General features: G+C 38.1%; 1 protein-coding gene across 3 annotated transcripts; it reads left to right on the top strand.

Moving 5' to 3' along the window:
* Positions 1–1,904: 1,904 nt before the first annotated feature.
* Positions 1,905–27,473, top strand: LOC116272690 (BCL2/adenovirus E1B 19 kDa protein-interacting protein 2). Of its 3 annotated transcripts, XM_031661452.1 has the most exons (11): positions 1,905–2,206; positions 7,737–7,843; positions 9,971–10,038; positions 10,507–10,683; positions 12,190–12,366; positions 16,662–16,764; positions 18,075–18,206; positions 20,047–20,133; positions 20,461–20,559; positions 21,307–21,342; positions 24,682–27,473. In XM_031661452.1, exons 1-11 carry the CDS (start codon positions 1,913–1,915, stop codon positions 24,731–24,733), a joined length of 1,332 nt encoding a protein of 443 aa, XP_031517312.1. In that variant the 5' UTR covers positions 1,905–1,912; the 3' UTR covers positions 24,734–27,473. The 3 variants fall into 3 exon arrangements, with proteins under 3 accessions (XP_031517312.1, XP_031517313.1, XP_031517314.1); XM_031661453.1 differs by lacking the exon at positions 21,307–21,342 and having other exon boundaries at positions 24,682–25,073; XM_031661454.1 differs by lacking the exon at positions 10,507–10,683 and having other exon boundaries at positions 1,918–2,206.

The raw sequence follows: 27,473 nt of genomic DNA, 5'->3' as shown, positions 1-27,473 counted from the left end.
ATTTCTTGGCCCAATAAGTTGTTTAGCTAAAGCTCTGTTGATCAGTTTTGCTTTCTCTACCAGCTATTTAGTGAAATTGCTAGAATAGGATAAAATAATACCTAATACTTAAATGTGATTACAATATGACAACCATGGTCCTAATACACACGACTTCATCTCACAAAAACCCTATATGGTAGGTACTGTTTTCTTCCCATTTTATCAAAGAGACAGAGTCTAATCTACCAATGGCGGGCAAATGTTGCCAAAGCAATGTGAAATCCAGGCAGAGTGCTGCATTTTTAGTCAATGATTTAAATTTTTGAGCTTTTCTGTTTCCTTCAGGCCTGATCGTTCCCTAATGGAATCACCCAAACACTTGACTGCTGAGGCTTTCTATGGATTTATCAGATGAAACTTTGGAAAGGGATTTTTTTTTTTTTTTTTTTTTTTTTTTTTTTAAAAGACAGGGTCTCGCTCTGTCACCCAGGCTGGAGTGCAGTGGCGTGATCTTGGCTCACTACATCTGCTGCCTGCCAGGGTCGAGCGATTCTCCCACCCCAGCCTCCCAAGTAGATGGGACCACAGGTGCATGCCACCAAGTCTACTTAGTTTTTCTTTTATTTTCTTTCTCTCTCTCTCTTTCCTTTCTTTCTCTCTCCCTTTCCTTTCTCTCTCTCTCTTTTTTTTTTTTTTTTTTTTTAAAGAGATGGGGTCTTGCCATGTTGCCCTGAGGTCTAGCCATCTACCCGACTCGGCCTCTCAAAGTGCTGGGATACTCGGCTTCTCAAAGTGCTGGGATTAGAGGCACGCCCAGCTGAGAGAGACTATGATGTTCTCCAAACAAATCTCATTTGGTTGAAACTGTACAGCTGAGTATAGTCTAATTTGAGTAGTTTACCTTGAGTACTCTAACCGTGGTCTACAGACCTGGCTCTTTTGAGAACTGTTTGTAAATGGTCTGCAGAGAGACAGTAGAAAACTCTATGGCAATTTTGCAGGTAATTTTATGGCTGTTAACTCTAACGATAAAAAGTTTTGACTTGGACTTTGTATGCCTTTTCATTTTTCTGTTTTATCAACTTGTGGTCAACAACTAATCGAAAATTTTTACAAAATAAACGGACCGTTCCCCCAGTGAAGAGAAGCACTGCTATGAAGCTGTTCACACGCAAATATTACCAAACTCCAAGGTCACTTTTGAGGCCTAGCTCCCCAAAATGAGGCCTCGGATATTTTTCCTCCCTTTATTTCTTTTCTCTTTTCATTTTTTTCCCCCTTTTTCCTTTTTTTGAGACGGAGTTTTTGCTCTGTTGCCCAAGCTGGAGTGCAATGGCACGACATCGGCTCACTGCAAACTCCGCCTCCGTCTCTTGAGTAGTTGGGATTACAGATGCGCGCCACCACGCCCAGCTAGTTTTTGTACGTTTGGTAGAGACGAGGGATCACCAAGTAGGCCAGGCTGAGTCTCGAACTCTTGACCTCCGGTAATCCACCCGCCTCGCCCTCCCGAAGTGCTGAGATTACAGGCATAAGCCACCGCGCCCGGCCTCCTCCCCTTATTTCATCCACTTTACAATTCACATTATTATTGAACGTTGATAATTGCACCTATCGTAATGATACTGATAATTGCACCTGTTGTAATAATATTGATATTGATAATTGCACCTATTGCATTACAATATTATTATTGATATCCATAATTTCACCTACTGTAATGATCAATAAAGACAGGCAGAAAGAAAACAAAAATAACTGAGACTACTGGACAGCGTCCCTGCGGACAGCAAAGACTGAAGAAACGCCTTGAGGCGCAGTAACGCCACCAATAAGGAGTCGAAGCGACGGTTCCGCCCAGAGGCAAGGAAGGCCCACCCCTCGCTGGCAGGCGCGAGCGCTAGCTCCTGACGTCTGAGCGGGTGGGGATATGCCGTGTGGGTTTCAAGAAGACGCCACGCCTCCGCCGCCGCCACCACGCCTCCGGCTGCCGCGCCCGGAGGAGGCCGGGATGTTATCACTTCCGCCGGGGCCTCTCACTGCGTCCGGGTCAGCTGTTGCCGCCGCCGCCGTGCCGCTGCGGCCGAGGGATTGGGCTGGGGTCTCCACCGCCGAGCGAGGGGAGCGGGCTCCGCTCGGCGCTGCTTTTTGCGACCTGGCCGTCAGCCCCACGTCGCCGGCCTGGAGGGGCGAAGAGGACGAGGGGGCCAAGGCTTCCTCCGGGGTGAGTGCGGCCTGGGAGGACTTGGCACCGTGGCTCCGTAGCTGGACTGGGAACCGGCCTAGGGGCGCAAGTCTGTCGGGCGCGTGCCCACGACGTCCGCGGAGAGGAAACCCAGAGAGTTATCCTTGGTAGGGGGGAGCCATAGAACCTGCTCGGAAGGCGCTTCCTGGATCTCCGCCCAGTTTAGGTCCCCGCCCTTGGCTCGGGTCCTGTTTGTATTTGGCAGTTTGGCCCCCCACCCCACCCCTTTTCCGTTTCTGGTAGTTGTGCTCGGGATGGAACCTTGCCCCTCCTCCACTCCTTTTTTACCCTGGTGTGGGTGAATTGGCGGGGCTACGATGGTTCAGTATTTATGACCAGCGTCCGTCCTGGTGCAGAACAAAGAAACTTGGACCTCTGGTATGCCTCGTAACCTCGGGGAATAGACACGGAAGCAGCATAAGTAATCAGGGCTTTAATAGATCTTCCCGAGTACGCTCAACCAAATACAGAGTGTGTACGTCAAAAGCCGAGTCCCCGCGTGAATCTAGACACTACCTTTTCTGTTTAAATACCTGGCAAAATGGTTTGGATTTCTGGATGCATCTCATGTCTCTGGAGTTACTTGTCTGTGTGTCCTGTGAGCTCTTTGAGGGCACAGCTTTTGCGGTGTTCGTCAAGATAGTCACAGTGCCTCCTATTTATTTAGTTGAATAAACTATGTGATTGCATTTTAGTGTTGCTTTTTTCATTCGCACCTCCTCTTGATTAGGATCTCTATTTCACCGAATACTTGATTTCTTATTTTCAATTAAATGTAGTTTTTCTAACAGTTTATAGGAATCTCTGCAATTGTAGAAACAAATTCCATAATTTGTAAATCGCTGTTTCCTCAAAATTACAACTGATGTTACTCAGTTAAGTTACCTCTGCAGACTAGTTTTTCATCATTTTGCACATATTCTTAGTTCTTGTTGTTTTATATTTTCTAGTCTTCGTAATCTCTAGTGCAGCCCAACACTGTTGGGCTTAGACAGGAAGTATGACAGATCCACTTCTGCAAACGGAACTTGAACTAGATTATCGTAAGTCAGTGCTATTATGGCCTTCAGGCACTACAAGACCTTTGAAGCTAAGTGCAACCAAATCAGGCATGACAGGCTTATTCTGTATACAGTTGCCAGTGCACTGCTGACGGTGTGCTATATTAGAAACAGTTCTGGACTAGATATGGAGACCAGGATGTCGTGTCATTGCCTTATATATAAGATACAATGATGATAACACAAGTGTCATGCATCCCAAAGTTGCTGGTTGGAATATGAGATGATGGACGTGAAAGTGGTTAGTACATGTGGAAAGCACTCTGGAAAAGTTCTATTCATTCTGTCTGGAGTAATGCTGGTAGAAGGAGCAATAGGGAGAAAGGCGTCAGAGAAAGTATATGTAACCAGATCTAGTAAGTTACAGGGCTGATAGTAGATGAAAGATGTCTTGTTACTTTGGGTGGCCAAGGTGGGCGGATCACCTGAGGTCAAGAGCAAAAAATGATAAAGCAATGAGATGAGACAAGCCTGGCCAATGTGATGAAACGCCGTCTCTACTAAAAATACAAAAATTAGCCAGGCATGGTCGCATATGCCTGCAATCCCAGCTACTCGGGAGACAGAAGTACAAGAATCGCTTGAACTCAGGAGACGGAGGCTGCAGTGAGCTGAGATTGCAGCACTGCACTCCAGCCTGGGCGACAGAGTGTGACTTCGTCTCAAAAAAAAAAGATGTCGTGTTATGTTTACATCTTATAAAGCAGAATACTAGTATAATGTGACAGTAATATTCCACAATTATAGTTTTTTATTGCAACTGATATTTCTAACTACAACAAACTGAGACATCAGTTAGTAGACTTTATCTTTTTAAAGGTCGCAGCGTTTTCAGTATGTTCTGCATAGTGATAATAAATGTAACTTTTGTAGGTGGCACAATCATCTTTTGCCATATTTTCACAATTTTGAGAGAAGTCAGCACCATTCTAGTTTTTCCTCTAAATTTTGTGTTAACGTTTATTTTATTTTATTTAGTTTTTTTTGAGATGCGCTCTTGCTGTGTCGCCCAGGCTGGAATGCAATGGCACGATCCCTGCTCACTGCAACCTTTGCCTCCCAGGTTCAAGCGATTCTCCTGCCTCAGCCTCCCTGATCACTGGGATTACAGGCCAGTGCCACCACTCCCGGCTAATTTTTGTATTTTTAGTAGAGATGGGGTTTCACCATGTTGGCCAGGCTGGTCTTGAACTCCTGACGTCAGGTGATCCGTCCGCCTCAGGCTCCCAAAGTGTTGGGATTACAGGTGTGGGCCACCACGCCCGACTTGTGTTAACATTTCTGATAGAGCATCTCATTTCATTGTTTAAAAACTATACACCCTCAAGGGAGCAATGAGAAGCACAGATCCAGGATTTTTTCAAGGATGTTTGGTGATCTAAACGTACAGGCTGTTCGTTAAAAAGTGAACATGAGTGTTTAGGATGAAACCTTTTTGTTTAAATGGGGAAGTGAAAGGCTTGCCTGGGCATTTCCATATGCCTACTGTAATTGATTTCAGCATAAACGGTTGTTACTGGCACCTATTGCAGCAGCAGTGTTAAAGTATGTATAGTAAAATCACCACGTATAATTGTGTTATAATTAAACAGTTCTAATGTGATCTTAAAAGAAAAATTGTAGAGACAGATCTCACTATGTGGCCCAGCTAGGCTTGAACTTCTGGGCTTAAACCATCTTCCCACCTTGTCCTCCCAAGGTGTTAGGATTACAGGAGTGAGCCACTGAGCCTGGCCTAAATGTGATCTTAATATTTAATTTTTGCTTATGTTGCTAAACTGCCTGGGAAAAGCTTCTTCATCTTGATTGGATTTATCAGTACTCCTCCCCCTTGAAGCGATGTCAGAAGGAATCAATTGTCTCTTTGATTTTTAACCTAAGATAAACAACTGCTTTGAATTTATCTTTATGACTGCAACAGGTGAGTGGCATAAGTAAGGATATACCACCACTACCAAGAGTCAGTCTACTGAGAAATCACGTTATTCCTGTGCCAACAGGTTATTTTAACAAATATCATCTTAAAGTGTTATTTCCCATTCTAATTTACTAAAAAAAATATGAACAAGAAATGGGAAGCAACACAGTTAACGTGTGAGTCAGCAGTATCCTGATTTGCTTCAAAGTGGTTGTGGTGATATTAACTCCTTTCTTGTTTGTTTCCTGTTCTTAACAGCTGCTTGATGATAAAGTGCTTCCAAGAAACAGTAGTCCCTCAATTGTTTAAATTGTTTTGATCTACCTAGTGTACTTTTCCCCTAAAATTCATGATGAAATGGTAGAGTAAATCTATCTATATCTCTTTCCCCATGTTCAGTTTAGATAATTGATTATCCTCAAACTAAATATCCATGGCTATCTGCTGAGGTATTAACACATGATTCAATATGATACTAAGGTAAAAATGGAATAAATAGGCTGAGATAGCTGAAAAACTTGGGCTGTCTTTCAAGGAGCTATTTGATTTTTGTTGTTGCTGTTGTTTGTTTGGTTTTTTGAGACAAGAGTCTTCCTTTGTCGCCCAGACTGGAGTGCAGTGGTGCAATCTCAGCTCACTGCAACCTCTGCCTCCAGGGTTCAAGCGACTCTCCTGCCTCAGACTCCCTGGTAGCTAGGATTACAGTCATTGCGCCACCATGCCTGGCTGAATTTTTGTATTTTTACTTTTTACTTTTTCAAGCAAATAAGCTGGTGTTGAAAAGTCAGCATCTGCCACTTTTTTTCTGTGCTAACAAGTGTATCATCAAACATTGAAACCTTTTGGGAATGTTTAAAACCTTCTCTTGAGTATAAGTAAAAATTCAAACTGGGCAGAGAGGCTTCCAGTCTTGGCAGAGATACAAATTTAGTTTACCTTGTGAAATCTAACACTTTAGGACATTTCCATTGTAATTTTGTTGTTAAAGAACATAAGGCTTTTTTCTATATGACTTTTTGCATCTTTTGAATGTTGACATAGCAGGCAAGACAGCTATAGAACATGACTGCATTTTCCTTTTAGAAGACTGGTTGATGTGAATGACTGGCATAATTGATTTTATTTAATAAATATCTTTTAAAGTCATAGTAAAGTTTTAAAAATTAAATGGTGTAGAAGGACTTACTATGAAAAGCGTTGGTCATTTTCTCCATTTCACCCTCTTTCGTCTTCTGCTGATTTTGCTCTGTCACCCAGGCTGGAGTTGCAATGGTGTGACCTCAGCTCGCTGCAACCTCCACCTCCCAGGTTCAAGCGATTCTCCTGCCTCAGCCTCCCAAGTAGCTGGGATTACAGGCGCCTGCCACCACACCCGGCTAATGTTTTTGTATTTTTAGTAGAGATGGGGTTTCACCATGTTGGCCAGGCTGGTTTTAAACTCCTGACCTCAAGTGATCCGCCCACCTTGGCCTCCCAAAGTGCTAGGATTACAGGCATGAGCCACTGCTCCCAGCCTGGTGTCAACCACTTTTAACTTTATTTTTAGTACTGTTAGTGATGCTCTGTATCTCTTAAATATGTTACTGCAAAAAAAAAAAAAAAAAAGAAAAGATGTTACTGCTATTTATTAAATAATTTTAGACGTCTATTGACTTGAATGTAAATGAACTAAATACTCATGTATACCTCTTTCCTTCTATAGTTTTCACTGTTTTGTTGCGTTGTTAATCGGTTGATCTTTCCCTTACCTAAACTTCTGTTTCTTACTCCAGCAGCAGAGGTAATATCTCTGGATTCTCACTTTTGAAATGAGGATATTGGCACTCACATGATTCCTTGGAAAAGCTAAGACTAAAGTTCATGGCGTATGTTAAAATATGTAGTTGCATAAAAAGACATTCACCAAGTTCAGTGTTTGAAAACATATGCCAAGCTATATGAGAAGGACATAGTATAGATAAGAAACAAATCAAAAGATAGCATAGTTCATTTACAGGACAAGTTACTGAATAGACTTCTTTAAGTGGCTCGGGAATTGTGGCATCAAATTGTTGAGAAGAAAATGTAAAAGCACACTAGTTGACTCTGCTGAATCATGAGTTTAGATATTATTTATATACTATTGTTTAGAATCAACCTCTATCCAAGGGACAGAAAATTTAATTATGAATCTGTAATAAAGAACATTTTTATTTCTTACCCCACTTCAAATTTTTAATATAATCCATAGTATGAAATATATTTTAAATCATAACCTGAGATACTATACATGCAAATGAAAACAAGTATTTTCACCGAACAGTATCCTTACTATAAACAGTACTTAACTTTACCAGAATATGTTTGGTCCGAATATTCTCTTTTCTTAAAAAAAAAAAAAAAAAAAAAAAAATTGCAACCCCGTAAATGAATTCATGACCAGACCACTGTACTAAACATCATGTATGAACTAATATGTAAGATTATTGCGCCTTTTCGGTGGATAAAAAGTAAAGTAGCAATTAAGTTAAACACTTTTCTCTCTTCATAGGACATTGGCTCTCTGGATTATCAAGAATTTGTAGTTGACATTGAATCCAGGCTGAGGATGGAAGGTGTGGAACTTAAAGAAGAATGGCAAGATGAAGATTTTCCAATGTGAGCAATGCTTTTAAATGAAAACAATTTTATAGTAAAACTGCAGAATTTCTTTATTGAGATTTTTTTTTTTACTTTTATGTTTTGAGAAGGAGTCTTGCTGTGTCACCCAGGCAGTGGCACGATCTCAGCTCACTGCAACCTCCGCCTCCTGGATTCAAGCAATTTCTTCTGCCTCAGCCTCCCGAGTAGCTGGGACTACAGGTGCGCGCCACCACACCCGGCTAATTTTTGTATTTTTAGTAGAGACGGGGTTTCACCATATTGGCCAGGCTGGTCTCAAGCCTCTGACCTCGTGATCTGCCTGCCTTGGCCTCCCAAAGTGCTGGGATTACAGGTGTGAGCCATCGCACCTGGACGAGATGTCACTTTTTAAATGGAATATTTGGCTTCTTGAAGAAACTCAGTAATACAAGGTGATCATTTGATACTAGGAAGTAAAAGTTTCTTTTCAACAGTTAGATTGACTCTCTTGTATCTTCCTTTCCAACCAAATGTATATATAATCTTGTGTAATCTTTCATTTTTGTTTTGGTCAAGTTTCAGTTTCCAAATTTTTGCTTTTATAATAAAGTGTTTTAATGTGTTTGTTTTTTTTTTTTTTTTCCTTTAAGCAAAGTCTGAGGGATTCCTCAGAGAAGGAGGTCTTTAGTTGTCTTTTAAAATTTTCTTTAATTTTGTGGCCAGGTGCGGTGGCTCACACATGTAACCCCAGCACTCTGGGAGGCCGAGGTGGGCAGATCGCTTGAGGCCAGGAGTTTGAGACCAACGTGGCCAACATGGTGAAACCCCGTCTCTACTAAAAATGCAAAAAATTAGCCAGGCTTGGTGGCGCGTGCCTGTAGTCCCAGCTGCTTAGGAGGCAGAGGCACAAGAATTGCCTGAACCCGGGAGGCAGAGGTTGCAGTGAGCTGAGGTCGCACCACGGCACTCCAGCTTGGGTAACAGAGCAAGGCTCTGTCTCAAAAAAAAATAATAATAATAATTTTGTGGATCCCCCCCGGCCCCCTCCCCCCAAAAAAACCTTACTAAGTAAATTATTAAGGGTTTTCTAGCTCATCTGGCCAGCCACCTTCACATGTTTGCATTTGTATTTACAATTATATTGGCACCAGGTAGGCTGATGAAAAAGAACAAGCGCAGACCTTATATTTAAATAGTGCTTCCATGCCATAGTGGGCAGAAGACATCCTAGTGCATAATCAGGTGCCTTAGCAGTTGGATAGCTTAGCAGTTGGACAGCTGATAGGAGACCTGAGTCACTGTTGCATATGGTGGTGATAATAAATATAAGAATGCCGATCTCAGAAGAATTGAACCATCGTCACTGTAGTCTTATTGTGAGTAAAAATTGAGCTTCATACATTGCATCATACATCACATTATACTTGTGCATTTCAGTCATATTTATTTAAAATTGTTACATGTTTTATAATAAGAGCTGTGCATAAGGAATTTATATCTACTTTTATGTGTTACTTATATGTGATAAGTGTATAAGTCAGCTCTGATAGTCAGAATTTTTACTTTGGAAGTGTAGCCAGGCATAGCAGCTAACTCCTATAATACTAGTGTTTTGGGAGGCCAAGGCAGAAGGATTGCTTGAGACCATCCTGGGCAACATAGCAATATCTGGTCTCTACAAAAAAAAACTTTAAAAATTAGCTGGGCGTGTTGATGTGCCACTGTAGTCCTAGCTAGTCAGAAGACTGAGACTTTATCTTACACACTGCTAGGCTGGGCACAGTGGCTCATGCCTGTAATCCTAACACTTAGGGAGGTCAAGGCAGGAGAATCGTTTAAGCCCAAAAGTTCGAAGCCAGCCTGGGCAACATAGCAAGACCCTGTCTCTACTAAAAATTAGCCAAGCGTGGTGACATGCACCTGTAGTCCCAGATACTCGGGAGGATCTCTTGAGCCCAGGAGTTAAGGCTGCAGTAAGCCATGATTGTGCCATTGTACTCCAGCCTAGGTGACAGAGCAAGACACTGTCTCAAAAACGACAACAACACTGCTTTATTCCATTTTCCAAATACTTATTTCTATAAGCTGTATGTTTAATAGATTGAAATTCAAAAAAAATTCTTTCTTAATTTCTGGATTAAAAAGTATACCTGTGTCTTCTAGACCTTTACCAGAAGATGATAGTATTGAAGCAGATATATTAGCTATAACTGGACCAGAGGACCAGCCTGGTAAGAGCTTGACACTTATTTTCAATTAAATTATGGAGTTTGTGTTATTTTTTAAAACACGTTTCTTTGTCCAAAAAAAAAAAAACTTGAGTTTTTATTCCATCATAGAAGTCAAAGTATAAGTTGAATATTGAGGAAAGCATTTTTAGAATGCTTTAAAAAATTCGGAAAACATATGCTTGGTTTTTGGAAAGTTTTACAGTAAAGGGGTGGAGGAGATCATTTTTAGTGATAAGAGGTATCTATAAGGTCTGCCTCTATTTAAAAGACATTGATACTTTATTGATCTCTTGCCAACGATGTAGAAACAACAATGATCAGAATAAGAATTTTGTGAACAGGTGCTTTGAAGTTATGTTTAATTAATATTATTTTTCCCAAGAATGAAGTAGTTAAAATTTTTCTTATTCAACTTTAGCATCTAAGCATTCCTTGTTACGTATCTTTTTCTTTATTTTCCAATTCCAGGCTCACTAGAAGTTAATGGAAATAAAGTGAGAAAGAAACTAATGGCTCCAGACATTAGCCTGACACTGGATCCTAGTGATGGCTCTGTATTGTCAGATGATTTGGATGAAAGTGGGGAGATTGACTTAGATGGCTTAGACACACCATCAGAGAATAGTAATGAGTTTGAGTGGGAAGGTAAATGTTTCACTGTTTTTAATCTGATCTTTTTTAATGTATTAAGGGATTTTGTTTGAAATATGTCATTCTTTCTAAAGTTGATATATTTGTTACTAAGATACAAAATTCTGCTAACACTTGAATATTCTCAAGGACTTCAGAACTCTGTATATGGTAGATTACACCAGTGGCCTTTTTCACTTCTTATTTGCCCAGCGCTGTCATGTTTTTTCATAGTTGTTTCAAAAATATTTCTTGATAATTATGGCATGCTCTCTTTTAGTCAATCAAGAAACTTTGGAAGAGACATATAGTGAACAGTTTGTGGGAAGGGAGTTCTGAAAGGAGGCGTTTGCCTTTGGCTTTTTAAGTAGGCTTGCCTGACATTACTCTACTTTGTGAAATGACCAACTTAAATTAATGTATACTTTTAGCCCCCAAACCTAGTATTCCTTATTATTTGTAATTCAAAGGAATTGTGCTGTGTTTTACTTTGCATGCTTTCTTTAATTAGAAAATTGTTTACAGTATCTTATATATAGTTGTTATAATTTTTATATATGTTTTTTCATCTTGAAAATGATTTTTTTTTCAAAGTAATGTTTAGCATTCAGTATTTTACTGTAATAAAGTGTGATGTGCTATAATTTTGGTTTCTTTTTTCTTCCCTGTTTTACTGGTTCAATAAACAGTCCAGTAATAAGCAATACTTTATAAAGTTACTGAAATAGTTTTGTGCCTATGTGTTTTGTCTCTTCTTTCTTTAATGCTGCTGTAGTCATTTCCTGGAAGGATATTTTCCGTTAACAGCTTTGTCTTGGAAACAACTAACATACAGTAGGTTTCCCCCTCCCCCCATCTTTTGGTAAGGACTATAATACTGAAATTTTGAAAATTATTACTACATTAAAAATCAGCTAAACTGCAATCTCAAAACATAAATTACACTTAATCATTGGTGCTTATGCTTTGGCTAATGCTAATTTAAATAGACTTCTGCATGTATACTTCAAAATATTATACATACATTTCTGCTTTATAAAACTGATCAAATGAGAAGTGATCACTGAATAGTTAACCACTTCCTATCTGGTATTACAGTTAATTTATGTGCTCAGCAACAACAAAATTGGCTCCCAGATAGCTACTTGAAGTAACCTATAGTCATAACTGCCAGGGAGAATATTGTCACAAGTTGAATCTGGAAAGGCATTGTAAGGCCCATGTACTAAGATTTTGAGGACTCTATGAATTATATTTTCTGAACTTGTGGATATACATTGCACTATGATTAGGTGGTTTTTGCTACATTGGGCAATAAAAAAAGTTAACCATGATTTCCAAAGACATAAAATGGCCTCATGTTAAGAATAAGCCTTTTCCTGCATTATGGAAGAGATATTTAAAATTGCACAGATGGTATAATGAAAATTCTCTGTAAAATCTAGATAGTAAAGTGGTTAACATATAATTTGATTTTTGTTGTATAACAATTGGTGATTGAAAAACTTTTTATTTTGACAGATGATCTTCCAAAACCCAAGACTACTGAAGTAATTAGGAAAGGCTCAATTGCTGAATACACAGCAGCAGAGGAAAAAGAAGATGGACGACGCTGGCGTATGTTCAGGATTGGAGAACAGGACCACAGAGTTGATATGAAGGCAATTGAACCCTATAAAAAAGTTATCAGCCATGGGGGTAAGAGTTACTGAACATTTTTCAGATTGTTTAATGTGGTATCAGAATTCTAAATACTTTTAGAAACTCTGCCTAGAGATATTATGTAATTTTGAAAGAATAATAAGCATTTATCATATCATTTTAGAAACATGATAGATTTGAAGTAAAAGAAGAAAAGTACCATTTTTTTTTCTTTTTGCTTTTGAGATGGAGTCTCGCTCTGTGGACCAGGCTGGAGTGCAATGGCGTGATCTTGGCTCACTGCAAGCTCCGCCTCCTGGGTTCACACCATTCTCCTGCCTCAGCCTCCCGCGTAGCTGGGACTACAGGTGCCCACCACCAAGCCCAGCTAATTTTTTTGTGTTTTTAGTAGAGGCGAGTTTTCACCGTGTTAGCCAGGCTGGTCTTGATCTCCTGACTTTGTGATCCGCCCGCCTCAGCCTCCCAAAGTGCTGGGATTACAGGCGTGAGCCACTGCGCCCAGCCAAAAGTACCATTTAAAAATGATTATATACCTATAGTAAGTTGAAAAAGTACAAAAGAATTTGTAGTGAAAACTGTCAGGTTGGGCATGGTGGCTCAGGTCTGTAATCCCAGCAATTTGGGAGGCTGAGGCAGGAGGATTACTTGAGCCCCGGGGTTTAAGACCAGCCTGGGCAACATAGACCTTGTCTCCACCAAAAAAAAAAAAAAAAAAAAAGCCAGGAATGGTGGTGTACGCCTGTAGTCTCAGCTACTTAGGAGGCTGGGGTGGGAGGAGAGAGAGCTCGAGCTTGGGAAGTTGAGGCTTCAGTGAGCCGTGATCATGCCACTGCACTCCAGTTTTTTGTTTTGTTTTGTTTTTTGTTTTTTGACCCTGTCTCAAAATTTTAAAAAGAAATTTTTTTTTAGCTGTCTCTAGGCTACCGAAAACTGGGACTGTACTTTCTCCATAATTTATAAACGGTGAAATGCCCTGATCTTAAGTGTACAATTCAATGAGTTTTGACAAATGCCCATATAACTGTATATTCCCATATATATAACCCACACCCCTAAACATACAGAACATTTTCATTGTCCCAGAATAATTCTTTAATACCCCTGCCCAATGAATACTCACCTCGGTAGCCACTGTCATATCTACCGCCTGATTAGTTTTACCTGTTCTGGAATTTCATATATAGTAACTGAAATCATCCTGTGCACTCTTTTGTTTACTTTTCAGTATGAAGTTTTTGAGATTCATCCATGTTGTTGATGTATCCACAGTACATTCCTTCTTATTGGGGAGTAGTTTTCCATTGCATGGATAAACCATAATTTGCTTATCCATTCTTTTTTTTTGATGTGCATGTAAGTTGTTTCCAGCTTGGGCTATTATAAACAAAACCGCTTTGAGCATTCTTTTAGAAGTCATTTATGGATATAAGTAAAACTTGGACTTTTTTTTTGTTTTTGAGATGGACTCTTGCTCATCACCCAGGCTGGAGCTCGCTGCAACTTCTGCCTCCCTGGTTCAAGGGATTCTCCTGCTTCAGCCTCCCGAGTAGCTGGGATTACAGGCGTATGCCACCACGCGAGCTAATTTTTTATATTTTTAGTAGAGAAAGTGTTTCACCGTATTAGCCAGTATGGTCTTGATCACCTGACCTCATGATTTGCCCACCTCAGCCTCCCAAAGTGCTGGGATTACAGGCTTGATCCCCTGTGCCCAGCCCTAAAACTTAGACTTTTTAACCTTAACTCTTAATGTGCCTTAAAATCCTGAACAAATTTTTTTTTTCCTTTTTTTTATTTTTTTGTTTTGTTTTGTTTTTTGAGACGGAGTCTCGCTCTGTCACCCAGGCTGGAGTGCAGTGGTGCAATCTTGGCTCACTGCAACCTCTGCCTCCTAGGCTCAAGCAATACACCAGCCTCAGCCTGCCAAGTAGGTGGGACTACAGGCACGCACCACCATGCCCGGCTAATTTTTGTATTTTTAGTAGAGACGGGGTTTCACCATATTGGCCAGGCCGGTCTTGAACTCCTGACCTTGTGATCCACCCGCCTCAGCCTCCCAAATTGCCTGGATTACAGGCATGAGCCACAGCGCCCAGCCCAAATTATTTTTTAATAGAGAACTCATTCACTCCACATTTTTATAGAGTACCCACTTTCCATACTTATGGGATATACAAAAATACAAGGCTTAAGTCCCTTCCCTTAAGAAACAGGAAAAGCTATAAAAGTTTAAGTTATAAATCCTGTGAATCTAACAGTACCATATATAGAAGTTTACCTAGGCACATTGTAAATAGTGCTAGAATGTTAGTGGCAAGTCAGAACACACCTCACTGTAGAGCATGTCACACTACCTTAAATCCTCCTAACACAGGACAGAGCGGCACATGGGTCAAGCAGATTGATTTTTTTTCGGAGTCATTTCCACTTAATTTACCACTTACTTTAATGCCAGATGCATTCCCCTGCTTATTTCTACAGTCTTCATTCATCTGAAAGCAAATCACATGAATATTTGTAGTTGCATTCTTCTGCCTAATTTAATCATACTCAGATGAAGAAAATGGCATAATCTGGATCAGGAAGTCCACAGACGTATATTATTCAGCTAGTTCACTGGAATCAAATTATAAGGCCTGATTTATGGTTTCAATCTCTTCTTTCAGAAATAGCACTTTTTTATAGGGGAAAATAAGACCACCTTATCTTATTGCATTATCACACTTAATATATTTTGTGACTGAGTGATTAAGAAAGGTAGTGAAGATTCTGATGTTCTTGAAATGTTCAAATCTTTTCAAATGCAAATTTGTAAACAATAGATATGAAGGTTAAAGCAGAAGTATTTGCTACTAAATATGGGCTTAATATCTAAAGAAAGCAGTTGAAACATATGTATTTTAGCGCTGTTTTCCATTACTGAAAATTATGTCAGAGATGTAATTTAGTTTTTGGTTTTCTTTTTTTTTTTTTGAGACCCAAGTCTTGCTCTGTTGCCCGGGCTGGAATGCAGTGGCACAGTCTTGGCTCACTGCAGCCTCCGCCTCCCAGGTTCGAGTGATTCTCCTGCCTCAGCCTCCTGAGTAACTGGGACTACAGGTGCACACCACACCCAGCTAATTTTTTATATTTTTAGTAGAGACGGGGTTTCACCATGTTGGCCAGGCTGGTCTCAAAACTCCTGGCCTCAAGTGATCTGCCCACCTCGGCCTCCAAAAGTGCTGGATTTACAAGCATGAGCTGCCGCGCCCGACCTAATTTAGTTTTAATGTCCTAAATTCTACAAAATGCTAGCATTTTGAAATATAAAACTTACCTTTTAAAAATCACTCACTTATGGCTCTGGTGATGTGGCTTATGCCCAGCGCTTTGGGAGGCCAAAGGAGGAGCATTACTTAAGGCCAAGAGTTCACGACCAGTTTGAGCAACACAGTGAAACCCTATGTCTACAAAAAAATGTTTAAAAAGTTAACCAGGTGTGTTTGTGTGCGCTGTATCCCCAGCTCCTCTGGATGCTGTGAAGTGGGAAGATCCCTTGAGCCCAGAAGTTCAAGGTTGCATGAGCTGTGATTGTGCCACTGCACTCCATCCTGGGCAACAGAGCAAGATACTATCTTTAAAAAAAAATTTAAAAATTAAAAAGCACCCACTTTGCCCAGCACGGTGGCTCACGCCTGTAATCCCAGCACTTTGGGAGGCAAATCACGAGGTCAGGAGTTCGAGACCAGTCTGGCCAATGTAGTGAAACACCGTCTATACTAAAAATACACAAAAAAATAGCCGGGCAGAGGGGCGTGCGCCCGTAATCCCAGCTACTTGGGAGGCTGAGGCAGGAGAATCGCGTGAACCCAGGAGGCAGAGGTTGCAGTAAGCCAAGATCGCACCACTGCACTCTAGCCTGGGCAACAGAATGAGACTCCATCTAAAAAAAAAAAAAAAAATTACACCCACTTTAACCATAAGCATAATATAAATAAATAAAAATACATTGCAGATGCTGTATTGTGTCTGTATTGTATTGGGTTATATCACTATATTTGTCTACTTGATAACATAGGGCTGGCTTTTTAAATATGCTAATTTAAGTGGTCTTGGGTTTTTTTTTGGATTTTTTTTGTGACCACCGACCTTTTTAAATTTTACTGTTCTCTTTTTGGGAAGAAGAAATTAAAATTCTATATAAGACCATATAAGAGTTACAAAACATACATTTAATACAGAAGTTTGTGAAAAGTAAACTCTTATTTATAATTTACCAATCATACAGATGTCTTCTAAAAATGCATAAGAGTAAAATCATGTGGTGATACTGTCTTTGGTTTCTTTTTTAGGATATTATGGGGATGGATTAAATGCCATTGTTGTGTTTGCTGTCTGTTTCATGCCTGAAAGTAGTCAACCTAACTATAGATACCTGATGGACAATCTCTTTAAGTAAGTATACATTTAACAAAAACATTTGGACAGAATTTTGGGCTAATTAGATCTACACCTTAAGAAACTTAACCTTTGTAAAAATTATAAATATCCCAGTTCTTTGGGAGACTGAGATGGGCAGATCACTTGAGTTCAGGAGTTGGAGACCAGCCTAGGCAACATGACAAAGCCCTTTGTCTACATAATCAAAAAGTTAGCCAGGCATGGTAGTATGGGCCTGTAGCCCCACCTACTCAGGAGGCTGAGGTGGGAGTATCACCTGAGCCCATGAGGTCAAAGCTGCAGTGAACTGTGATTTTGCCACTGCACTCTAGCCTGAGTGACAGAGTAAGACCCTGTCTCAGAAAAATAAATATCCCGTATCTTTTCAAGTGCAAGTTTGTGAACAACAGAATGAAGGTTAAAGTAAAAGTATTTGTTACTAGGTACAGGACTAGATGAGTCCTTATTCTTCGATATGGTGAAACAATAGTTTTCCAATTCAAGAGAAAAATTGTCATTTTAAAACGGGGAAATATATCTCAGATTATTTGTTCCAACTTGGTTTTGTTTTGTTTTGAGATGGAGTTTCACTCTGTCACCCAGGCTGAAGTGCAGTGGTACAACTACGGCTCCCTGCAGCCTTGGCCTCACGGGCTCAAGCCATCCTCCTACCTCAGTCTCCCTAGTGGCTGGGACTACAGACACATGTCACCACATCCTGCTGACTTTAATTTTTGGTAGAGACAGGGTCTCTCTGTGTTGCCAGGGTTGATCTCAAACTCCTGGGCTCAAGTAAGCCACCATGCCTTACCTGTCCCAACTGTTTTATTTTACATTTGCAGGCACATTAAGTGTAAAGAAGTGATTTTTCTCTCAAAATCATGTGGCTAAATTACATTTACCCCTAGAAGGCCAATATAACTGAGCCGAATCAGTTCTTTTTCCACAAGGTCATTCTATTTGTCAGGTTAGTGGTGTTTTTAAAAACCATATTGTGGAAAGTTTCAAACATACACAGGGCTAAAGAGAAGTATATCAGATCTTCATGTATCAGTCACTTCAACAATTATCTATTTATACTTTGTTCCCACTTCTAACCCCCAGTATATAATTTTAAAGCAAATCCCAGAAGCAAATCATCTAGAAACATTTCAGTATACATCTCTAAAAAATAACTTTTTAAAATAATCATAATACAAGCTAATGCAGTTTGAGCATTTTCATTGTAGGAGAGAGGAGGGGATTGTATAATTGTATAATTTAGAGAACCTAGTTCAGTTATGCACAGTGATTTTTAAGGCTTAAACTTAATTTGTTTTTTACAGATATGTTATTGGCACTTTGGAGCTATTAGTAGCAGAAAACTACATGATAGTTTATTTAAATGGTGCAACAACTCGAAGAAAAATGCCCAGTCTGGGATGGCTCAGGAAATGTTATCAGCAAATTGATAGAAGGTAATACACATACAAGTTGAAAGCTAGTCTGATAAATTTTTATAATGGCTTTAGTAGATCAAACTTTGTTTTCTCTTGCCTTTGTTTTTTTTTTTTTTTTTGAGACGGAGTTTCGCTCTCGTTGCCCAGGCTGGAGTGCAATAGCACCATCTTGGTTCACTGCAACCTCTGCCTGCCAGGTTCAAGCGATTCTCCTGCCTCAGCCTCCCAGGTAGCTGGGATTACAGACATGTACCACCACGCCCAGCTAATTTTGTATTTTTAGTAGAGATGGGGTTTCTCCATGTTGGTCAGGCTGGTCTCGAACTCCTGACCTCAGGTGATCCTCCTGCCTCGGCCTCCCAAAGTGCTGGGATTACAGGCATGAGCCACCACACCCGGCCTTCAGTTGCTATTTTAAAACACCATTTATTTTTTAAATTTTACTTACTAATTTCATGGCAGGTTTCTATTTTCTAAAGATAGCATTTTAGAATATTGTGAGGGAAATCAATTTTGATTTTTCTTTAAAGAATAACCTTAATTCTTCTAACTTACAAAGTAGCTCTATATTTCTCCTTATTTATAAGGAGAAATTGAACACTTTCTCCTTATTTATAAGGTGCAATTTTCTCCCCATTGAACACTTTCCTACTATTTACATCTTGGGAAAGGATGGAGAATGTAGTGTGTTTCCTATTTTATTACATTCTGAGGTTTGCCTAATTTATAGTGCTTAGGATGTTTTATGTTTTTGTTTTTGTTTTGTTTTGAGACAGGGTCTCACTCTGTCACCTAGGCTGGAGTGCAGTGGTGCAATCTCTGCTCACTGTAGCGGCGACCTTCCAGGCTCAGGTGATTCTCCCACCTCAGCCTCCCAGGTAGCTGGGACTACAGGCTTGTGCCACCACACCCAGCTAATTTTTGTATTTTTTGTGGAGACAGTGTTTCAGCATGTTGCCCAGGCTGGTTCTCGAACTCCTGGACTAACGCGATCCACCTGCCTCGACCTCCCAAAGTGCTAGGATTACAGGCATGAGACACAGTGCTCAGTCTTTATGTTTCTTAATGATGCTTGTTTAGTTGTAAAAGACTTTCTTTGGAACAAGCTTTTGAAGCGTATTGTCTTGGGAGTTAGTCATTAGTACTTAATGGAAGGAATGTGATCTTCCAATTGGTTTGATCTTGCCATGGCTAATTTAAATCAAGTCTAAATTTGACATTGGCTAGCTCTTGTGATTATATATGTATCTCACTTTATGTGTGAAATATGCATAATACAATAAGTTTGTATTTAGTCATTTAAAAAGAAGAGCTCTAGGATAATACGTTTAATATTTAATCAAAACTTTAAATTCCTTGAGAATAGGAGTTAGATCTGATTTGTTTTTGTTCCTGTGGTCATCTTCTCCACTCACACTTCTCTGCCTGCACAGTGCTTTTCGTGATTTTGAAGAACTTAGCACCAGTTTCTCCCTAGTCTTGGAAAATGAGGATAGTTTACTTTTACATTCAGGATGGCCTCTTTCCCTGGTTGACAGAGTCCTGAAGACAAGTGAATGTGTATGCTAGGAGACATTTAATAACAGGCTATACTATGGACATAAATTTGGCCAAATAAAGTAAAGTTCATTTCATAGCAGTAGGAGGGACCATCAGAATTCAAGAATCCTTTTTCTTGTCTACAGGGGTATCATACCTAAATGAAAACTCCTGGGTGAGATTTTTCAACTATTATTTTGTATAAAGTTGCACGTATTTATTGATGTCTTGACTTTTAGCATTAGAATTTATAGATATTTTTAATTTTCTTTGTGTATGTGTGTTTTTATGTTTTGTTTTGTTTTTTTATTAACTCCAGGTTACGGAAAAATCTAAAATCCCTAATCATTGTACATCCTTCTTGGTTTATCAGAACACTTCTGGCTGTTACAAGACCATTTATTAGGTAATTTTTGAGAGCCATTGACTTTAATTTTATTTTAACTTTTTCATCATTTATTTTTAGTTAACACATAATAACTATACATATTTATGGGATACAGAGCTATATTTTGATATGTGTATACATTGTATAATGATCAAACCAGGGTGATTAGCACATACATCACCTCAGACATTTATCATCTTTTTGTGTTTTGAACATTCAAAATGACATGAGTTTTTTAAAAAAAATTCTTACATTTGTATATAAGAAATTTTTGTATCTTGTAAACATTGTATCCATTGTATTTGTCAGAAATATGGAGGTAATTATTTTTATTTTCTTCCATAGCTCAAAATTCAGCCAAAAAATTAGATACGTCTTTAATTTGGCAGAACTAGCAGAGCTTGTCCCCATGGAATATGTTGGCATACCAGAATGCATAAAACAGTATGTTTTGTTTTATTTCCTTAATTGTATTGGATCTTAATATTTTGATGTGCAACGGATAATACTTTTCAATACTCATTCTTTATGTATTTTATAACTCTGTGTGTCTGTGTGTGTGTGTGTGTGTGTGTGTGTAACAAAGAAAAAGAGGAAGAAGCCATTTCCCACACCATCCCCATAAGTTAGCATTTTCTTCAGGCTGTCAATTGAAGAACTAGGATAAATTATTTCTGGTTGTGATTCATGTTATACTTTTTAGACTGGTTATAATCTAAGAGATGATTTTTCTAATTGATCAGTACTAAAGAACGTTCTCCAGACTTGAACATGGTGCTCAACAAATTTGAGTAAACTCATCATGAATATTATTATTGAATAATTATATTGCTAAATAAATAAAAATATTTAAATCATTATAACCTTAATGTTTTCCAGTGACTGAAATTTTGTTCTGATGATCAGATTCACATTCTTCCATGTAACTTCTTGGACTTGATAGAAGGCTGTTAACATAAATACCTGAGTATTACAATGCATGTGGAAAAGTTTCTTTGTTCTGCTCACATGAGGTTTTACTCTATTTAATGTGTGAAAGTCAGATTTATTAAGTCAGTTTTTACTTTCTACATCATGTATGAAATATTTTTCGTTTTGCTGGAAAATGTAAATGGGTTTAAGTACCTTTTTTCAAGTTTTTATTCATTTTCATAACATGTATATTTACTGAAATAACTCTTCCCTACAAAGGTATGAAGAAGAAAAGTTTAAAAAGAAACAAAAAAGGTATATGCACACCTTGACTGGGTTGCATCTAGACTAGTCCATTTGCATTGCAGACTAACTCTTCCTTATTGGTTGGTTAGCTTGTAGACAAAGATAATAGCATTTGTAAATATAAACGTACCCAACTTCCAAATACAGGGTGAACCCAGAGTTCCTAAGGCTGAATATGACTTGGATTCACCCTGTTTTATTGCCATATGTGATGCCAATTAAGACTTAAAGACCACGGACCTTTCTCTCTCCTTCTTAGTCTAAGTACTAATGGTGAAACCACAGAAATTACTAAAAATGGTATTTGGAACACCAAATAAAAGACTTCAGTTGTTTCACCATTTTCTTTAAATGGCTAACTTGTGCTTTTGAAATATTTTTGCAGACTTTTTAAAAGCTATCCATTTATTTCCCTGGGGTTGATTATTATATTTGCAATGCATATATTCTTTGGCTAACCAACATTGATTTCCTTTTATGCTTAAATTAAATGGCTTGCTAACCAGTCAAATTCTACATGTGATAAAATACCTAAAATCTCAGTGTCCCATTTAACAGTTAAACACTCTGCTTTCTATTTTAAATTTAATTTTGAACACTTCTGCTTTGAGCATAACAAACTATTATCTATCGATACCTTGACATAAATGGTGAAAGAAGGCAAGGGTATAAAATACTTAAAATTTTATATACTAATTTAGAAAAATGTAGAATTTGGATCTAGTTTGTTAGATCTTTAAAATATTGGCAATTAAATTAGCGAAACATAGTTTAATGCAATCTTAAGAGTTATGGTGAGAGATTTATATGTAATTATCTTGACCATTCTAAGGAGCCAACTGTAACTAACTGGAACATTCTTAACTTTGAACACATTTTGTTTCTGTTGATGAGTGAGAATTCAGTAGGCCTTGTGATAGAATCAGTTTTACACTTCTATATGACACTTCACAGTTTAACCAACACTTTAACATAAATGTAGACAGTGATTTTAGATCATGCTGATTTCTCATTCCTTTCTAGGCATTACTGTGCATCCGACAGACACGTGACTGAAATTAAAAATATGATTTGTAATTGTAGAATATTTTGAAGCCAGCCGCTTCATAGATTTCACAGTGAATTGCCTTTGTTGATAAAATGTGCTGTATTAAGCCTTTTTTAAAAAAAGTTTTTAATACTGTAAAGTAATTTAGACATCAGAAAAAAATATGGAATTTGTACTTTAAATGTATTGTTTGAAACCGGTCACTATTTTGAGTTTTTTTAACTTGTGTTTAACCATAAATACAATTATTACATGTATCTTTCAAAAACTTTGTGGTTTCTGTAGTTTTTTTAGTCTTAAAAAATAATAAATTTTTGTCAATCTGAAAAGGATAAAATTTAATTTTTAAATTAAATTTAGATAGGCATGTTTTGTTTTGAGACGGAGTTTTGCTCTTGTCACCCAGGTGGGAGTGCAATGGCCCAATCTCAGCTAACTGCAATCTCTGCCTCCTGGGTTCAAGCGATTCTCCTGCCTCAGCCTCCCAAGTAGCTGGGATTACAGCCTCCCACCACCACGCCTGACTAATTTTTGCATTTTTAGTAGAGACCAGGTTTCACTATGTTGGCCAGGATGGTCTCGAACTCCTGATCTCAGGTGATCTGCCCACCTTGGCCTCCCAAAGTGCTGAGATTACAGGCGTCAGCCACCACACCCAGCCTAAACCAAACTTTACAGAGGCTAGGTACAAGGGAGCTTATTTAAGGTGACAACTCCATGATATGATAAGTACTGGTGCTAAGGAAAATACGAAACTATGAGTTCCTATGGCAGGTTTTTGGGGAGCAGGGGAAGAAGGAGTAAAACCATTTTCTTGAAGGGCTTGTGGGGAAGAGGGTTGAAGAAATGTTGACAACAGTGAGATCCAATGTCCCCAGTGATAGAAAAAGGATAGCAGTTTTAAATGTTTCTTTCAAACAACTGGATGCAAGTGTGGCCATGCAGATACAGATTGTTAAAATGTTTCAGGGGAGTTTAAAAATAATTATGAAATTAGTTGGTAAGGAAATTTCAGATGTTAAGAGGATTTGATATATTTTGCATGCCTTATCAGAAATACGTACATTCCAAATTTTTTATAACAATATTTAAAATATTTTAAAATGTTACTTTGGCTTTACCACAGACCAGGGCTTTTAGGTCTGTTTTGCTAATATTCAGGTGGACATAGTAATGGGTGATAAGAATAAAAACATACGAAAAATATTTTTCTATATCTAATAGCAGATTGTTTTAAAGGTCCCTGCATCAGTTATTCAGACCACTACAAATGTAATAGTAATAGACTTGTTTGTTATGTTCGAAAGGTTGTAATTATTATGTGGTAATTATGTAATCCTTCTAATCCCCACATGTCTAAATTTTGATATGACTGATGTCCAACCCACCACTAAATAAATAAGTTTTTTGATGGGTTTTTGTTTTGTTTTGTTTTGTTTTGTTTTTTGAGACAAGGTCTTCTCTGTCACCCAGGCTGGAATGCAGTGGTGCAGTCTCGGCTCACTGCTGCCTCCGTCTCCAGGGCTCAAGCAGTCCTTCCGAGTAGCTGGGACTACAGGTGCATGCTGCCACACCTGGCTAATTTTTATTTTTTGTAGAGACAGAGTTTTGCCATGTTGCCCAGGCTGGTCTCGAACTCCTGGTCAAGTAGTCCGCCCGCCTCGGCCTTCCAAAGTGCTGGGATTACAGGTGTGAGCCACTGTGCCCAGCCAATAATTAATTTATATTTAGATATTTTTGAATGTTAAATTCTTAAGGCTTCATCCTGTCAAAACAAATTTAAGGCATTCACAGACTGGACTGTGTACCAATAAGTTTTGGAGAATAATTACGGGTTCTATAAGGATGCATTTTTTTATCACTGGATTTTAAAATATTGATTGATCAATTGGTGGCGTTCGTGGCACTTTCATATTTTAGTTAACAGAATCATTTTTGAGGGAGTTGTTTTTCCTGCCAGTTTCTTACCACCTGGATCCTCACCACAGCCAAGTTACCGGTCAAGATTTTAATATGCCATGTAACTTGAACTTCTAAGAAAGTTTATATGCATTTGTATGTAAAGTATTTTATAATCTTTAAAGAAACAACAGTCACATTTCTTGCCAGAGTCCCCCTGCCTTTAAAAATTCTCTTTTCTGGTTGGGGAAATGATGTCTGGTAACTGTTTTTACTACGTCTGCTTCTTTGCAAAGCTTCGTCTTTAACAGAGTGATATTCTATGCTAAAATAGTCATTATTTTTAGAAAGAAAATTGTTCAGCTGCTGGTTTCTCATTATATATATTCTTTATTAAACAGAGTTGATCAAGAGCTTAATGGAAAACAAGATGAACCGAAAAGTGAACAGTAAGTTTGGCACCTAGTCCAAACAAGACTGAAGAATGTGCTGATGGAGCAGTGCTGTTTTTGCATTCATAATGCATTTATTGGCCCATATTTTTATGTAACCTGTTACAAAACCGACTTGACTTTTTCATAATGGACTTTTGTATTATACAAGGGACTGTTCACTGCTGTATTGGTTTGCAAATCTCTTGAATTTAGCTCTTTAATAGCTAACTATTATTATTTTATATTTTGTATTGCTAAATAGCAGAGAACTACACTATATAAAGCAGTTTTTGCATTTGTTTATTGAATGATGCATCTTCCGTGAAATATTTATATGCATAAATGGCAAGGGAAAGAAATAATATATATTTTTATGTTATTGAGCAATATTTTTTAATGTGTACCTGTCTTATGGAAGAAATATGCAGGTAAATAAGACCATGATTTTGTAAAGTACGTATTAGAATTTTTGTTTTTGTAAGTTGTTAAATACATTTCCTGGGTAACTTAGAAAATTAAGTTTCTCATAAGGCAACAGACGGTTAAACTGATTCTCATGAATTGAATACCCAAAGATCATGTATATAATCGAAGTGTATTAGTACCATCCCAAGATTTTTTTCTTATTTAACATATATTGTTTCATAATTCAGCAAGTACAAATGCAAGTGCATTGCACACTTTTTCCTTTTTAAACTTAAAGACAAGTCAAAAAGCCATTTTTAGAACTAGAGGATTTAAGAGGCTAGGAATTGGGGTTTGTGTATATGTATATATGGGACATTTTATCTTCTGGCCCAAAGTCAGAACTTTATAAAAATCTTGAGTTTGTTCACTAATGTGAAATAAGCTATGTGTCCAGGGTATTGCTCCCCTGAGTGTGTGTGAGTGCTGAGTAGTACTGCAGAGAATGTGATGAGTTATTCACTGTCACAACTTTTTCTATAGAAAACGGGCTGCTTTTTAAACTGCTCTCACTATGGGCACTTTACGAAAATACTTCCATATCAATTATTTGAACTCAGTAGTTGTTTGACCTAGTTAGATCTGGTGTTTATTCAAGTTTCTATGAAATCATGTTTGACAATACTGTAAATTAGGTTAATTTTGTAAGTCTGAGAGAGCATCATTATATTGTGCTGTTTTGGATAACACATTTGTTACAAGCATTTAAACTGTTTCATTTGGTAAGTACCTTTACATTGAAATAAATTGTGTTTGCCTCCAAACAGAAAGTTTAATTACCGACAAAATTATTTCTAAAACAACAGATTGATCTAATACTGTGTCATATACTTGAAAGACTCATATACAGCTGATAAACATAATACCTGCCAAATTTGAAGGTCATGGCTACTCTTCAACCCTTCCTGTAAGGTATTTTGCAAAACAGTGGTCTAGGGTAGCAAAATTGAAGTGGATGTGAGCTAACTTTTTAGGATTTATTCTATCCTAGATTGAACACACATGTGGCTGTTACCATTCTCATGTACTTATAAGCCTTCTGTTACAAAAGGGAACTTTCCTATACTTTTTGTCCTCCTCAGTCATAAACTTGGCATGCTAACTTAAAACCAGTTCTAAGAGAGAGATGCTGGAGGATTCCCAGGATGAAACATTCCTCAGCAGCCTCCTGACTTAACCTGGATCCAGCAGCTCTTGGCAGATCCTGAACTAATGTCATTACAGTGAATTGAGCCAAAACCATTACTGCTTGCTCACATCTTAGGAACACTTTTTGTTGAAGAAGCAAACTAACAATAACAAGTTAGGCATTCCTTCTGAATTTACCATATGAGGATTATGTATAAACAATTGTATTGAATTTGTCATTAGATTCTTTATTGGTAGACGATTTAACGTAGTCTTTCATCTATACATCTTTACGTTGCTCAGAATGGGCTGAGGTTTTTAATAGGTGGTTTTCTACCACATTAAGTACTTGGTTCTTCAGTTTAAAAAATACGAAGAATAACTTCAACTCTTTTTTGCGTTATTTTGATTTTTGATTTTGCAGTCATTGCTCCTAACGGTAGATAAGTGTTGCAAAAGTGATGTTTTTCTGAGTTTTTTTTTTTAAAGTAGAAGACTGTTCTGTTAACCATTAAAATTCAGAGACAACAGTGATAACACCTGGGATATAATGAAAATGAGGTGCTGTGAATCAGTAAACTAAATGGATACCTGCTTTAACCTACACCTGAATGGAATCTGGTATAGAGATGTACCCACAATAAATGTTTTATAAGATTTAAAATCATAACTAGTGGGTTAGAGGAAGAGCACTTACTAAGTCTGTTGTTTCTAATCTATAGCTATGCAACATTTTCCCATATTATTCCATTTTAATTTCCCATTACTGACTGAGGTGAAAGTATATGTGATTGTACTTTTTATCTTTCTGTTGGGATCGTGGATCTAATTTAACTGGCTTATTTTGATGTTTCTGTCACTAGGCTCTAAGTGCCCCTTTTTTAGTCAGAAGTTTTTCATGTGAAATAATTTGATTCTGTGTTCTGCTTGATCATACTCTTAAGCACCAAGGGAAGATGTTCTATTCACCCCACAATTTAAGCTTAACAGTCTAACTCAGAGGGAGATATGCAGAAATATGATTCTAAGTAGGGTCTAGCAGAGTCATTGGAAAGTGATAAAACTAGGAAGTAAGAGAAAGCAAACCTTTATAAAGGGATAAAGACATAGCTGTCACCTAATATGCCACTGTATGTGTGTCCTTTTTTTTTTTTTTTTTTTTTTTT

This window comes from Papio anubis, unplaced genomic scaffold (assembly GCF_008728515.1).
Source record: "Papio anubis isolate 15944 unplaced genomic scaffold, Panubis1.0 scaffold160, whole genome shotgun sequence".
Taxonomy (NCBI): Eukaryota; Metazoa; Chordata; class Mammalia; order Primates; family Cercopithecidae; genus Papio; species Papio anubis.
The sequence above is the reverse complement of the archived record's forward strand: the minus strand, read 5'-3'. Positions and strand labels throughout refer to the sequence as shown.

Bases quoted from the DNA above. Each gene is read 5' to 3' on its own strand.
- LOC116272690 (XM_031661452.1), top strand. From the start codon at position 1,913: ATGCCGTGTGGGTTTCAAGAAGACGCCACGCCTCCGCCGCCGCCACCA. The intron at 10,684-12,189 runs GTAAATGTTTCA...TTATTTTGACAG, and splicing joins TAATGAGTTTGAGTGGGAAG to ATGATCTTCCAAAACCCAAG. The intron at 20,560-21,306 runs GTATGTTTTGTT...TTCCCTACAAAG, and splicing joins ATACCAGAATGCATAAAACA to GTATGAAGAAGAAAAGTTTA.